General features: G+C 42.6%; 1 protein-coding gene across 1 annotated transcript in view; it reads right to left on the minus strand.

Annotated features, from left to right (window-relative positions):
- Positions 1-910: 910 nt before the first annotated feature.
- Positions 911-16,885, minus strand: part of TRAPPC9 (trafficking protein particle complex subunit 9) — a 242,591-nt gene continuing 226,616 nt past the window's right edge. The window contains exons 22-23 of the mRNA XM_053466161.1: positions 4,646-4,869; positions 911-1,189 (exon numbers count right to left, since the gene is read on the minus strand). Of these exons, the coding sequence (XP_053322136.1) occupies positions 1,010-1,189; positions 4,646-4,869 (404 nt within the window). The 3' untranslated portion in view covers positions 911-1,009. The remainder of the gene's footprint in view (positions 1,190-4,645; positions 4,870-16,885) is intronic.

Genomic DNA, 16,885 nt, shown 5'->3' on the forward strand with positions numbered 1-16,885 from the left:
GCGAGTAGAAGCTCAGACATTAACGAGAGTTATAGGGCCCATTTTCTTTAGATGTCGGCATGTACGTAACGCGGCTATATGAAGAATTGCTTCCTGACGGTGAAAAGGAACACGGATGGGGGAGAGAGCGCTCAGAGGTATCAGTTCGGTAAGAAACGGGGGTGAGATTGATTCTTCGGCTGTATTAATAAGGCTTCCGCTTGTGTTCATTTAAAGTACGCGCCATTGCAGTCATTGCAGCCCCAAAGAATGCATATTTAATACTCTAATGTGCATTCATTAAATGGGAAACAGAATAAAAATCAAGAACTTTTCTTTGGGAGAAGCTGCATCGTCCCCTCCATGGTCCCGTTTTCACGTCACTGATTGGCTGCTTAAAGCAGGAAAGTGTTCCCATTTAAACCAATAGAAGCACTTTCTTTGCATGAGCACGAAGGGTCCTGTAAGACCTCACCAAAACTCTCACTGATCTAGGGGGGTCCTGCCTCTCGGATACGTCACAGGCCCCCCTCATTGGCCCTCTACCTGTGCCTGGGCTCCAAGGGCCTATGAGGGCCCAGTGGCCCTTTTTGGTGCTTGGGGCCTGGTGGCAGAGCAGTGGGAGCAGCATAGCGGCCCCATCTTCAGGTTTGTACTGGGCCCCAACATGTCTAATGGTGGCCCTGATGTCACTAGAGGGGCAGACATTCCCATGTCAAGCTCCAATATTTCATCTGCCCCCCTATTTAAATCAATTAACCCCTTAAGGACAATGGGCGGTCCCTAAACCCATTGAAAACAATGCATTTTGAGCCGTACATGTACAGGCTTTGTCATTAAGGGGTTAAAACAAAAACAAAAAAACAGTTTCTTACGCTCATTATCGTCATTATTTGCTTTGATGAAATCACTTAGACATCAACAAAAAAAATGTTTTTGGGAACTGGGGGGGAATTTATTTGACAATCAGAAATATATAACAAAAAAAACAGAACAGCGTTTCAGACACAAATAATTCACGACACTTATTTTAAAGTTGTGCGTCGTTAGCTGTGTCAGCAGCGCGGATATGGACGCTGGGGAGACAGAACCAGGACAGGGGGAGTTCTTTGTCGTAGCTGTCATCTTGAAATTTGATGTCCAGGTAAAAGTCCCCGTTGTAGAGAAACAGCAAGGCGCCATTACAGACCGAATTCTCCGTGGGTTCCACCTGAAAGAGATGGAAAAAAACACAAATATAAAAACAGGGAAGAAGAAGCTCAACTATCTGACCATATCGGGCATATCTGTTCACCAAAGGTGTAACCATGACGACGCGTGAGCCTCTAGCGCTAAAGATTGTTTACCGCCGCGCAGGTCCCTCCGTAACGCTATTATCAGGAGTTTTTTTTATTATATTTATTTATTAAAAAATTATTCAGTTAACAGAGGAAAAACACGATTCATATACTTTAAATAGGCGGAACGGACAAAATTTGGTAAATAATGATTTTAAAATTACAAATTAGGGAAATTAACAGCAGGTTTGAGGAATCATAAAATTTTAATATTACTTTTTTTTTTCTCATTTGTGGATAAATAATTTAATTTGTGTTAAAGTCGCTTTAAGACGCACGGTTTGTATTTCAGGCCGTGACCGCCGAAAGTAAAAGCTTTATTGAAATCAATAAAAATAACTTTACAACGCGATTTGACGACTTAAATTGATTTTTGTTTTTACGCATATATTCTCGAACGCAGAAACACAGAATCTGCCGGATCAGGCCCATTCGGCCCCCGTCCCAACGTGAAAATCTAAATCAAAAAGATATCATATAAAACTTTTTTTTAAAAAAAAAAAAAAAAACCTTTCATTGCCGGCACACGGACAGTAACATAAAAAAGAAGCCACTTCTTTGCTGCTTCACTGAATTATACAGTATTGGGGTTTAAATAGACCTGTTTAATATTATAAAATATTAACGTCGTTGGGGGCCGCTTCTTACCCAATCATTTTATTTTCAACCTCATTATTTCAAACATAAATGAAATTATGTTATTCCTTTTAGAACTTAACTGTGTTGGTCGTCAAACCAAACGTCATCAAACATGAAAGCGATGCCACTTTTCGCACACTGGCCGCAATGAGCTTCTGCTGTGGCAGCAGCGTAGGGTCAATTAAGAGAATTGCGGCCAGTGGTTTAGGGTGAGCTAAACGTGTATGTAAATTTGAGCTGCTTACAATTTATTTGTTCCTGTGAGCATTATTTTATGAAAAAGTCCATTTTTTATTTTTTTTTTTGACAGGCACTGAACGGGTTCTTTTTGTTTCCATTTATAAAAAAAAAAGACATGACAAAAATAACAAACGTCACCAGTTTGTAATGAAAACCAACACTAGCCGCGTCTAAAAGCAAATATGCTCTCGCAAACGCTGATGATAGATTCTGTTCAAATACAAAAAAACCATTATCACCTCCCTAATTGTCCATATATTTGAATTATTTCCAATTAAACGCGCGTGTATTGCCGAGTGCTGAAGGCTCGTTAGCCTCGGTGTTGACGGAGGAACCCGATTCAAATAAACAACCCCGGTAAATCAATAAGTATTGGAACACTCTTCGGAAACGTGATGAAAGACGCGAGAGACAGCAAGCTACCGGAGTTCAGTGCCAATAATGATGTTCCGAGAGGGAAAGTCCGTACAGTTTAGGGGGGGATCTCAGAGACATAACTGTTTTTTGGCCAGAGTCTGCCCCCCCCGGGCAGATGTCCCCTTTACTTCCAGGAGCAAAGAGACACGGGCAGCTCGAGTGGGCCGCTAACGTGCGCCCCTCGTGGACTCCATGTTAATCCCAGGCTGCGGTCGGAACGGAATCGGACTCCTCGTAGCGACGGCTGTGGAATATTTTGACGGCTACCTTCACCAACGAGAAGACTGTTCTATCTAAACCCTCTCTCGGCAGGCCCTGCTTCTTCTATGACGTATATTTACCCACAAAATGGACGTTGTTAGTAGAGTCCGATAAAAGATCTCATGGTGAGCAGTAGTGTCACATAGTCCTTCAAACCCTCAGGGACCTGAAGAAGGTACCTGAGATGCTTACGTGACGGTACTTCTTACAGCCGGACCACTAGAAGGTATCGCATCCTCACATATTTACGCCAGGAGTTAATGTTTAGTTTTCGGCAGAATTATTTCCATTCCTTTGTGACCAAATTGACCGTGACATCTGATTTCCCGTAGACCTCCTATCAATGCAGGCGCGCTCTGCTGTATGTTTAATTCATTACAAAGTTCTCAACCTTTAATATCATGTAGGCCCGAAATGCAATTTCACGTCACATCGCGTTTCAGTCAGGAGTCGCTCTCCTCATACCTTTCCATCCGAAGGTGTGAGAGAATTGATCGTTTTATTAGCGGGAGGTGGATTATGAACAGCAGAGCCCGCAAGCCGGGCGGACGCAGAACCGGGATATCTGGTTTACAAACATATTTCGCTCTCGCGTTTGAGGGCAATTTGGAGACTTTGATGAAAATTGTTCACTTAACTGACTTGTGACCTTTTTGGAACCCCGTGTGAGAAACTATTTACGTAGAACACAAAATAACCATCGCAGTTTATTTTGGTAACAGACGTCTATGTTATTAATGTGACATGTAAGGGTTATCTAAGATTTAATGAGTATAAAGTATGAAATCACGGGCAGCGTTGTTATAATATTTTCTATTATAACAATTATAGCTTGATTAGCTAGTCAGCACCTGGGACCATAAGAGGACTTCAGTTACAGAGGTCCGCAAGCTCGGTTGGGGGAAACATTTAGGCCAGATGGGAAGATAAGTAGAATCTCCACAAGTCCAGTCAATGGTCCAGATGATGCCGAATTTAAAGAATTGATGCAATATCCTGACTCCTTGTGTTAGGCCATGCGCAGAAGCATGATGGAGCTCTATAAGTTACCCCTGCTGGTGGAAACACTCCTTGCTCTTTCCATTAGACCACCAAGGATGAAGCTTCCCTTTCATAGAATGCATAACATAATGTTTTTGGGGCAGCCACGCCTTAGCCATTTGTCTGTGTTCTCACTCTCTTAGACAAACACCCTGATTCCATATCATACTGACCATGGAAACAACAGAATAGCTCAGTCTTAATCACCCACTCTGACCAATAACAGTCCGTGGAGTAACATGTAAAACTAAAATGTATCATCCGTAAACACGATATTTGCACCCTCAGCCTTTAGATCGGGAGTAACCCCCCCCCCCCAGCATCCCAGCACCTAGAAGGTGGGCTCCAAAGGGTGGGTAGTAAAAAGAATAAGCTCAATGTGGTGTTTTGAGTCAAAAAACGGGAAAGTGAGTTACTGCGTGTGAATAGACGGTGGCGGGATGGCAAGACACCAAAGTAATTTCACATGTATGCTATTTGATACATATGTTTTGCTAGCATATATGTGACCGGCTACTACTTTAATGGGGGTGCTACTGAGCATGTGCAAGAGGTTTACGTGCTAATGATCCCCGCTTTCAGGACTTAAATGAGACAGAATTCTAATAACTAAAGAAAGAGTGCTCCAATATATTTATATTTATATATATTAAAGAATAAAAATACATTTTTGGGCACTATAATTCCAAGTATTTTGTTACATAAAAAATACGGTGCAGAAATGTACGTACGCAGCCGATGAAGAAGGTGTTGGATCCAACGAAGGTGACGACATCCTTTAGATCATGGTTGTGGACGCCATTCTGGTAATCTTGGAAAGGGATGACCGTGAGGGCAAACGGGCCCACAGCATTCACACTGCGATTGGTCAGCTTTACTTCTAGCTGTACGGGATCACCAACTTTACAATCGGCGATGACATCACAATCGCAAGGCTTTCCATTCACCAGCACATCTGAAACATAAAAGGGTTAACGTTATAGGGTCTTAGTGTGTTAGTAACACTTAAATAAAGCTAGGAACCTCGTGTTGAAATTGTTTTTTTTCCCTACTATTCATAGAAGCGAGATATATCCTTTAAATATAATTTTTTTTGTTACTATTTGTATTCATTCAGGTAAAAAGATATAACTGCTATTAATGTACATGAAAAGATATTATCAGGGCCAAAGATACATTAGTACAGTTGCTGTTGTATGAATACACAAACCGAGATAAGTTCAACATACATTTAAACGTTTGCGTATTAGTGACCCAAGAGGAGGCAACATATATGACCCTTGTAGAGTTTGCAGAAGATATGATGTCATACTGAGATATGATGTCATATCCCAGCAGTCTGCTTAGAAGGACCCGCAGAACCAGGTACAGCAATGGAATGCCAGATCTCCCTTGTAACCAGCTCATTAAGCGTTGGTGCACGGGGTATCCCTATTGCCCAAAAGGAAGATCTGCCCCCAGTTTTGTGGCAGACTGGTTGCCGGGTTGACCTACAGGCCTAAGCCATCAAATGCCACTCAACCCAGGCAACTTCCCGAACTCTTACATGCATATCCGAACTTCTATAAATGTATTCTTTTACAGCTGGTGATAAGGCAGAACTTTTAGACTTGAATTCAACAAATTGCTTGTGATTCAAACAAAATACATACAGATACCCCAATTCAGTGTTCCCCAAAAGTGAGGGATGGTTGAGCAGAATGGTACAATCTTATGGGAACTGCTTAATCTTTATTTTATGAACAGATGAGTCGGAAAACTTCCGAAGCCAACCTCGAATAAAGATAAGGATACATACTTTCTGCTCAAAACAGGTCTACAAGAAAATCATCTTCCAAAAGCATCCCTCACATCTGACAGCGTCTCCGGTGAGTTCAATCCTCAGTTCCCACGACAGGGAAGGAAACGGATCAAAGCCGGGGGACGCTTTTGCATTTCTTAGATAAGTTTTCAAAATTCTTGTTAAACAAAACAAAAAATGTCATGGGATCTCCGTACAATGGAAGAAAAGATGGAAAGAGACAATGTCCCAAAGGGATAACCCCCTCTGATCGCTCCAATATAACTCTCCTTCAAACTTTATATCTCACACAGAAAGTTCTCAATCTGACAACGTAAAGGGGAAAGAAAGAAATAGCTTGAGTGTAACGTTTACTGTCAGTGGTGTATTCTGGATTAGGGTCACTAGGAAGCAACTCTTCGACTTCTGGGGCAGTCAGGCTCCTCGTTGCACCACTGTTGACCAGGCCAAATAAAATGGAGATCACTGATCTCCCCAAGTGCCCTATGGAGGACTGCGCCGACTTGGCACAGCCTCTGTAGATCACTTAAACCCAGCGTTGGACACCCTAAAAAGGCACGTGCCGGAATATGATGTCATACCCCGGCGCTCAGCAGTAAGGACTACGGCACGGAAGGGGGGGCTGGTGGCGATGCCCCGACTTAGTCCTTGGATGGCGTCACATTGGGTTCTGTATGTCCCCCAAAACTGTTCTTGGTAAAAGATCCCTATGATCCCGGTACTTCTCCCAGTTCATCAAGAACATTGGTATTTCCTAACACAATAATTCATGAAATGGGTTAATGTGACATTGTAATAGTCAAAAAAAAAAATTCCCGCTTTCCTATGAAACGCCTGAATTTTTAGCGTACGACTTGACCTAAACGACCAGTAGATTGTAAGACATAAGAGGCCCTTGAGTTAAAAGATCACCCTGGATACTATAAGAAGCGTTATTTGCTGAACCGACATGATCTAGGAGCGTTAATAAATAACTCGGGGCAAGAATTCTTAGTAACTAAGCGACTGGTTACATATCTCCGTAACGGCACAATAACACTTATCATAAAGAATGGCTCTCTCGTCATCGGAAATCATTTGGGATTACGTTACGCAATCAACAGTCGACAAGAAATAAAGCCGCAGTGCTCAACATGTCGCAGGGCCGGCGCACAAACGGTTAAATGACATTATTATTATTATTTTAAAGGGAAAAAAGCTAGATGTAAAATTCCACCATTTTTTTTTTGAAGCACGGCACCTTTTAAGTGCGGTGGGTGCCCCCGCTGTGTGTCATGACCCTCATTATCGTTGTGGCTGTGGGTCATAGGAGTTGTTTGAACACAAGAGCTCCTCACCCCATTTTTTTATTTATTTATAACTTTTTGTCTTTATTATTTATGGGTGCCGCATGCAAGAAGGGCTCAGTCCATTTTTGCTGCGTAAAAACCAACCGTCGGCATGCAGGCCACACGAAGCTGCCGGTTCCACGCATCAATGTCCCAAACTCTCCCAAACTCAGTGACCGATTAGAAGGAAAACTCAGAAAACCGCATTCTCATCTGTAAATCCAAACAACGATAGACTTCCGACGGCGGCCAGGCTGTCGGTTGACTCGGGGGGGGGGTACTTTGTACAAGGCCTTCCTTGCCAACCACGTATCCTATTTATGGCTGGCACTCTAAGCATTAAAAGTTCTTTTTTTGTTTGTCTTTATCTGGATCAACACAATTAGGGATATCTTGAAAAGGCTGAACTCGATGAACTTGTGTTCTCCAGCTTTGCTATAAAACCAGGAAGCCAGCATCTGCCTCCGGATGCCGCGGGTTCAGTAAATAAACCCAGACAGAGAGAACGCATGCGCAGGTTCCGGGTTCTTTTATCAACGAACCCAACGACATCATGCCCATGCCATTGGTCATTAGACACGCTGGGGTGCTACTGTTAACAAAGGGAGGGTTTCAGACACCCCATAACTTAGGGCTCCGGGGGGGGGGGAGATCAGGGAAATTAATATATTTTTTTCCGCATTTTATTTTCATTTAAAATAAGAGCAAATTTGGTAAAGATGATAAATGAAGAAGAGACCTACATACATAGTCTCAGAAGCTTACAATCTATTATATTTTACTCTTTTTCTATCCACATGGAAAAAATTCTATAATTTTAAAAAACAGATTTACTAAAACTGTACACTTTTTTCAGCTAGGTCCTCTGTAAATAGATATGTTTGCTTGAAAAAATGATAAAAACCCAATATGTAGCTCTTTCGAGTCGGCTCTATTTAAACCAAGACGTGTTACATTTCCATCAAATCGTAACATCCCACTTCCACGGCACCGCGAAACTCCGTGTTGGTTCCAAGGAACACGTCTCACACGTCTAAACAAGGATTCCAACTTTTCTTTTTCATGGCTTTATATATCTTTATATCCAGCCGCACACGGAAAATTCAATATATCGGAGCTTTTTCTTAAGCAAGACTGAGGGAAATATTCATCAAAGTCTCCTGTTTATTTCACAGGAGAAGATTTGACGGCTTCTTGTGTTATATGATGGTTCCTATAGATCAAAAAGAAACCTCGCCAGCTTTACTGAGCCAGGCCCCGTGGAATTGTATAGGTAGATACATTATTTATACGACATAAAAGAACTGAACACTGTTACAGAAAGACCCATTCAAATATAGGGAAAAGAGAGAGAAATATTTATTAAAAAAAAAAAATTATATATATTAAATAAGTTAAAAATCTATATTCTGGAGGATTATATACTTCATGTTCAAGAAATTACTAAAAAAATATATATATAATTCAAATAAAAATGTTCTTTGCCCTCGCAAAAAGCTATATTTCCATTTAATGACAGGCGGAAGGCTTTGGTTTTATAATAGCTAAAGAAAGCATAAAAAAGGGAACTTTTTAAAACATTATTATTATAAAGGAGCTCCGCTATTAAACAAAACTCAAAAAAAGTATAAAATCCTAAGATTATATATATAAAATACATACTAATATACGGTATATATATATATGCGAACTATGTCAAAAAAAATATATGGCTGGTACTCAATCACTGGAAGAAAATATTGGCAATTTTTTTGAATTTTTTAAGAACTTTTTAAAAATAATGCAGATTTTTTTTTTTGGAACACTGGTATAAAGCTGTAATGAAGCCTTCCCCTTAGAACACAGCCGTTGTTATCAGTCCCGGGTGTTTTAAATGACAGTGAGAAATGTTCTCTAGAAAGAGAAAAGCGAGGTAGCACATAAAAGATGTTTGCATGATTCTTTTTCTTCGGATGTCGGGAGATATGCCTGGTCGGTTATGTCATACATGCTGTCATACATGCTGCAGGGAAGCTTGCAGAGTCTGCGGTGCTCCGAGGTTCATTACGAATCCCCGTGGCGCGAGCTCTCAAATGGCGTCACTCAATGGAACGCGTTATCCGTACGAGGAGACCAGCGGCCACGGCAAGGTTCGGGGAAGTAAATGGTGCGTTGAATTCGCAGCAAGGTGACCCTACTAATTCTACGGTCCGAATGAGGACAGGAAGGGGCGCTGGATGTGATACACGCATTGAGACGCTATATGACAACCCAATTGTTAAATCAACATATGTGGCCCATGTGGTCACTTACTATTACAATATTTAAAAAAAAAAATGAATTATATGAATTCTCTGTAAAGATACATTTTTGATTCACTTTTCGTACTGGCCGGAAGAGGACACATGGCCGCATTAATATTGCGCAACGACATGAAGCAACACAAGAAAAATAGGAGGAGATGGGGGTGGTAAGGAGATGGAGTGGAAGAGAGATGGGGTGGAAGAGAGATGGGGTGGAAGGGAGATATGGGGGAAGGGAGATGGGGTGGAAGGGAGATGTGGTGGAAGGGAGATGGGGTGGAAGAGAGATGAGGTGGAAGGGAGATGGGGTGGAAGAGAGATGGGGTGGAAGGGAGATATGGGGGAAGGGAGATGGGGTGGTAGGGAGATGGTGGTGGTAGGGAGATGGTGGTGGTAGGGAGATGGTGGTGGTAGGGAGATGGTGGTGGAAGGGAGATGGTGGTGGTAGGGAGATGGTGGTGGTAGGGAGATGGGGTGGAAGAGAGATGGAATTGGAAGGAAAGTAAACACAGGTGACCTGCAATCGACAGTTATAATTTCTATGGCACATAATTTATGAAGATAAATTTAGGTTTTTGAATCATCAAAAGAAGAGAAAAGGTTTCAGAAAAAAAGTTCCTTTCCCAGTGCAAGAAACCCTAATCGCTTGGAGGCCCGGAACATTGGCGGTTTCTTGGGTTCTACAACTAGCTAAATAAATGTTGGTGATGCAGGGACACTGGGAACAGTGGAGTCCATGCATTATTTCTGGTTTTATTAATATATAATTTGCTGATTCAATTCAGGTTCAAAAAATTGAATGTGGTTCAAGGTTTGATTTTTGGTCCAAAATGTAAAATTTGCAAGGCCCCGGCCACGATATGGCAAGTTGTTTAAATGGACTCCCTGGTTACAGAAGACAAATAAAAGTACTTTTGTCATCCGACACCAGAAGCATGAAGAGAATTACGTTCACATTCCACATTCATTTCATTTCACGTAAGATTCTGTAAAATCAAACAGTTTTAGTCATTTCGGTTCTAACGCGAAATAATAAAGGATGAGATAATTACTCGCATTGTGGAAACCCAAGAGGATATTTTGACTTAATTGCTAAATTATCCAGCTTTAAATTTTTAATAAAAGTTTAAAAACTTTATGAGGTGTTCCAGCGTTCTCGAAAGAATTATGCAGTCATATCAGTTGGAATATTTAATATTACGATCGCTTAAATGATACGAACCACATGATAAAGCTTTTCCTGCCTGCTGCACCACTGAAGGAACCAAGCAATTAATTCTGTTTTCTGAGGTGAAATTCACTGGCTTGTGTTCCAGTTTATGGGGAAATAAATATATTTTGGTCATTCTCGGTTAGACGGATTAAAACATTCTAGATAATACAACAGAATAGGTACATGGCGATTTAACAACGTATTTAGACAGAGCTAGCCTCTGAGGAATCATTTCATGGTGGGGATTGGTTCTATTTTTCAACACTTTTTTGCAGAGCAGGTATTTTGCCCGTATCTTACTACCAGGTTCTAGAGTAGAGGCCAGTTCTAGCTCCCAGACAGATTTCACAGTAGGGACCAGTTCTACTGTCCAGCAAAGGTTCCACGGTCCAGGTCCCCCAGTTGGGAACCAGTTCTAGCACCCAGCAGGTTCCACATTTGGGGACCAGTTCTAGTACCCAGCCAGGTTCCACAGTTGGGGGCCAGTTCTAGCACCCTGTCAGGTCCCCCAGTTGGGGACCAGTTCTAGCTCCCAGCCAGGTTCCACAGGTGGGGACCAGTTCTAGTACCCAGCCAGGTTCCACATTTGGGGACCAGTTCTAGCACCCAGCCAGGTTCTACATTTGGGGACCAGTTCTAGCACCCAGCCAGGTTCCACAGTTGGGGGCCAGTTCTAGCACCCTGTCAGGTCCCCCAGTTGGGGACCAGTTCTAGCTCCCAGCCAGGTTCCACAGGTGGGGACCAGTTCTAGCACCCAGCCAGGTTCCACATTTGGGGACCAGTTCTAGCTCCCAGCCAGGTTCCACATTTGGGGACCAGTTCTAGCACCCAGCCAGGTTCCACAGTTAAAATCATTCTACTCTGCAGTCCAGTTTCATGTCCTTTAGTTTTAGTTTCTTGCTGGTTGCCATGGTGGGATTTGACTTTAGACCCCTGCAAAATTCCCCATTAAAGAGGAGATGGGCCAGACATCGGAGCAGTTAGGTAAATGATTAAGTGTAACCGGGAGCCCTGGCACACTTTTTCGTGGTGTACATAATTTAGTAAATCACAGGACATAAAACTAGTAAATTCTAAAACTTCCCTAAAATTATATATATATATGCCATGCGCACACATACACCCACACATTACACTATTAAATCCCCTGGCACTGAGAGTGTTAATCCCTAGGGAGATATACGTTTCAAAAGTAAGATTAGCATCCAACAGACGCTTTAATCAAGAACAGACGTCATGTATAAAAACTTCCCATTAGCACATGTGACCTATTACTAAGCACTTACGCGGCACACGCTCCAAATGGAAAGAGAGGGGCAGTAATGTGATTATTAGCCATTTACGGGAGGGTAAGCAGGAGCCAAGTGATGTGAAAGGAGCTGGAGCGCAAGGACATGGAGTCCCTCGCTGAACGTGCTGGCCATCTGGAGAGAAAGCTTGTGGGCTATAAAGGACGGTTATGGACTCTGACACTGGATACACAGCCCAAACCCAAAAATATTCTATTCATTTTCAGTTCATTTTAATAGAATGACAAACCCAAGAAGTCAACCTCTATTTACAAATCCAGGAGGAAAAGTGGGGAAAAAAAATTTTTAAGTAATTTTTAAAAATACTCCGCTATACTGAGTAATTAAGAACCAGTGTTTAGATGAGTCTGCATAATAATACGTTGGTTTTATTAATTCCTCAATTAGTTATATATCAAGGAACCATAAAAAAAATTCTAATTAAGATCATATACCGGTAGTTGTTCCTGGGTAGATTTTAGAAAACGTAAAATGCACAAAAAAACGTGATTCTATTACAATATTAAGTTATAAAAAGGCTCTACACAGCAGAGTAATAGAGACGGGATTACTTTAGAGTGTTAGTATGAATAACCCCAACATAGTTGGGGGTTATGGGTGACGGCTAGCGGAACGCGGTCGTTCCTCTGAGGTTCTTTGCACTTCACCAGTTCCTCTCTCTGGATGTTTGCGGCTCTTTATATTTGATCATCTGCCAGTTTTGCATTATAGATTTACCCATAAAATCCTCCCAGAGACTTTAGATCGTTCCTCTCTGTCTCTGGAATCAGATCAGGGTGGTGTCTCCTCGATGTGTTAAGAAGAGTAGACTTTACCCCCCCCCAAGGCGCTGAAAGAGTTAAACACGTGAGCACCAGAAATATAAGCATATGTTGTGGTTCAGCGAGCCAGAAACGGTTCCACGGCAGATGGCCTCTCAGAGTCGGCGGCGCAGCTAATGTTTAACAGGGTGACAAGGTTTCAATACACTAATAAAGCAGATAAGAAGAGCCCACGACGCTAAATCCCGAAGAGGGGCCATCGCTGGATACTGAAAGAACCAACGATACCGATGGAATGGAAGCCGGCTCTGGGTAGTCGGGATGCGGTTATGATTTAACAAACCAATAAAAAAAATCAAATAAAAATTTAAATAAAATTAAAAAAATTAAATTAAAAATGACATCATACTTAAATATATAGACAATGTAGCAATGTTTCATTATTATTATTAATATATAATTATTTTTTTTTTTTATAACTTCTTTATTACAAGGAGAAGACAAAGTAAACAGCATAAAAAAAAACAATGTTACAGATAGACATGGTGACAGACTAGATGCATACAGGTACAAGTAATGCACGATTCCAAAAACACATACAGCGGAGGTAAAAACACTTCCTCAATCATAGAACATCGGGCCACAACACAGATACATCCTGTCCCGCAACGAGATCAGAACCCCGGTATGGGGCGAATACCTTTGAGGACCTGAAGACAATACCACTCCGTGGTATTGAATGTTTGAAACAGTGACAACCTGGTGGCGTTATCTAGTGTAGCGATAAATGGGGACCAGCGATTGAAAAGATATTTGACCTTGCTCTCCTTATGAAGAACAGCCTCAAGCCAGTCCATATGAAACAAAAATTGCAGTCGCGACAGGACCAAAGGAAGCAACGGAGGTTGAGGATCAATCCACTGGGACAATATTGCCCGTTTTGCCACTGCGGAAAGTATGAGCAAGAGAAATTTAGCCCTCGCTACAGGTGGGGGAATGTGGTCAGGGAATATGCCAAAAATAGCCCATTCAACAGATATTACAAAACGAATGCCCAGAGTGTCGTTGATGTATGTTTGTAGGGCATCCCAAAATGGGGCAATAGAGCTGCAAGACCACAAACCATGCAGAAGATCGGCCTCAGGTGATTGGCATTTTAAGCACCGGGAGTGATCCGCTAAGCCCATTAAAAACCGAAGTTTAGGGGTGACATACGCTCTATGTACAATCTTGAGGAACATTTCACTATAGTCCCTAGAAACCAGGACTTTAGAATTGATCATATACGCTCGAAGAATCTGGGTCGAAGTTAGATTTGGAAAATCAGCCCTCCAGGAAGGAAGACCTGCGCCGTGGGACTCCCAGTCGATGACAGGCCTGATCAGACTATAGATCGTTGACATCTTGAGCATTATGACAGGGGACAACACCGTTACCTGATCTAAGGGACTGTTAGAGTTAGCCCCAGAGAGATAAGGAAGCAGGGTATTAACATAATGACGAATTTGAAAGTAGTGAATGGGATGAACGTTAACAGTAGGGAATTTAGACTGGAGCTGCAAAAAGGACAACAATTTACCCCCACGTGGGTCCAGAAAATCGCCAACGGTGCGACCCCCCACCCGGGCCAGGCGTCGAAAGACAACATCCTCCCTCCCATGCTGGAAGTGCGGGTTACGAATCAACGGCAGGAATTTAGAGCAGTGAACCTCCAGGCCCAGGCGCCGTCTAACACGCCCCCAAGCCTTTACAGTGTGGTACAGCAATGGGTTGGAGACAACCTCTGGGGGTAGGTCAGCTTTAGATAGATGCAGGAGAGAGGCCAAAGAAATGGTAGGAGACAGGCACTGCTCCAGGGACACGTTGGTGAATTTAGACCCGCCCCGCAACCAATCAGCCGCAAAACGATAGTTAGATGCCAGATTATAGTCCAATAGATTAGGCAGATTCACCCCTCCATTGCGAGCAGGCTGTTGGAGTTTAACCAGGGAAATTCTAGCCTTTTTATTGCACCACAGGAATTTACGCAGTAGCGCATTATGATGTTGGAGATCTTTACGTCTTAAGGTAAGGGGCAACATATGGATCGGATATAAAAGTTTGGGGAAAAAGGCCATTTTGTACAAGTGGCATCTTCCCAGGAAGGAGAGGTTAAATTTGGACCAGGTTTTGAAAGAATCCTCCATTTGACGCAACAGAGGAGAAAAATTTAGTTTATAAAGGTGTGCCAAATTTGTAGGGATAATGAGACCCAAATACTTCAAAGAGGGAAGTTGGGTCCAATTGAAGGGGAACGTCCCTCCCCAGCCACGTTTAGCCTGAGGAAAAATGGGAAGCGCCTCTGTTTTGAGCTTATTTATGAGAAATCCTGAGGCTTTATGAAAACAATCAAAGAGAGTAAGAAGGAACGGCATTGCTGCTTTAGGGTTGGAAAGATATAATAGAAGATCATCAGCAAAGGCTGCGATTTTGAGCTCAACCTCACCTATTCGGATTCCCTCAAGCTCGACGGAACGCTCAACAACACGTATGAGAGGCTCGAGTGCTAGGTTAAAAAGAAGAGGGGACAGAGGACAGCCCTGACGAGTACCCCTGCCTAGAGAGAACCAGCGGGAATTCACATTATTCACTGTAACTTGAGCCATAGGCAAATGATACAGTGCTCGAAACATCTGTATAAAGGGTAAACCAAAATGATGGAATTTAAAGAAACTAACAAGATAAGGCCAGGAAATTCTGTCAAAAGCCTTATCAGCGTCACAACCAATTACGATAGAGGCTTTACTATTTGTAAGTTTAGCAGTAAAGATCGCCGAAATAAGGCCCCTAATATTTCGTGTAGAGTGGCGACCCTTAACAAAACCCGTTTGAGAGGGGGAGGTAAGCTTCATTAAAACAGGTTGTAGTCGGGAAGCCATGATTTTGGCATATATTTTAAGATCCTGGTTTAGCAGTGAGATAGGGCGATAAGAGGAGAGCAGGGCAGGGTCCCTGTTGGGTTTTGGAATAACTATAATGCGGGAAGCCGTAAATTCCTTCGGGGGTATCTTTCCTTGTAGAAATCCATTAAAAACATCAGTAAGATGTGTCGGTAAGTAAGTAGAGAGCAATTTATAATATTCGGCTCCCAGACCATCTGGTCCCGGGGATTTACCGTTAGGGAGGGATTTTATGGCAGCAGCAATTTCGGAGGGGGTAAACGGTTTAACCAAACGTTCACGGTCGCCAGGCGTCAATTTAGGAATATCAGCCTGCCGAAACAGGTGAAGCATCATATCAGGATCATTAGATTCTGGGGAATAGAAATCCTCAAAATAGTCAGCAAAGAGCTGTGTGATTTTATCGGGGTCAGACACAACCACCTGAGAACTGTCACGAAGCTGAGTCACACTATGATATTTGGATTTAGAGTGGCGGATAAGGTTGCCCAAAAGCTTACCGGGCCTATTGCCCCAGCGAAAAAAAGCGTTGCGCGTGTAATTATAGGAGAGCTGTGCCTTCTCAGTAACCCAGGCATCATAGAGAGATTTAACCTCCTTATATGTTGTAAGGGTAGCAGGGCTAGAATGAGTTTTATGAGCAACATATGCCTTAGAGAGATCCTCCGTAAGTCGGAGAAGTTTAGCATCGGCCTCTCTCCTGCGCCCCACCACATATGCAATGATGTGGCCCCGTAGAACTGGCTTGGAAGCACCCCAAAATAAGTCAGGGTCGTCCAGATGGACATGGTTATCATCAGCATAGTCATTCCATTTGGCAATCAGGAATTGCTTAAACGCTTCCGAAGTATACAGGTAACTGGGAAACCTCCAATTATGGGACATCTGATATGGGGAACTTAAAGAGACCTCTATCCAAATGGGGGCATGGTCAGAAATCACTATCTGGCCTATGTGGGCATCCCTCAACCTATGAAGAAATAATTCAGGAAGGAACAGGTAGTCCAGCCTGGAAAACGAGTTATGTGGATGAGAGTAAAACGTGTATTGTTTATCCGTCGGATTAAGAAACCGCCAAGCATCCCGCAAACGGAGGTGATCCAGCATGGGTAGGGAGGAGAGTCCAAGAGGGCGGGAGGAAGGACCAGAGACATCCAAAGAAACATTGGCCACTAAGTTAAAATCACCCCCCAAAATAACGTTAGGGGCCGAAATCTCCAGCAATAACGAATAGATTTTGGCCAAAAAAGCGGACTGGCCAGAATTGGGAGCGTATAAATTGACAAAAGTAAAAGACTCATTAAACAATTTGACTGTAAGAACAATGTATCGCCCAT

The sequence above is a fragment of the Spea bombifrons genome, chromosome 5 (assembly GCF_027358695.1).
Source record: "Spea bombifrons isolate aSpeBom1 chromosome 5, aSpeBom1.2.pri, whole genome shotgun sequence".
Lineage (NCBI taxonomy): Eukaryota > Metazoa > Chordata > Amphibia > Anura > Pelobatidae > Spea > Spea bombifrons.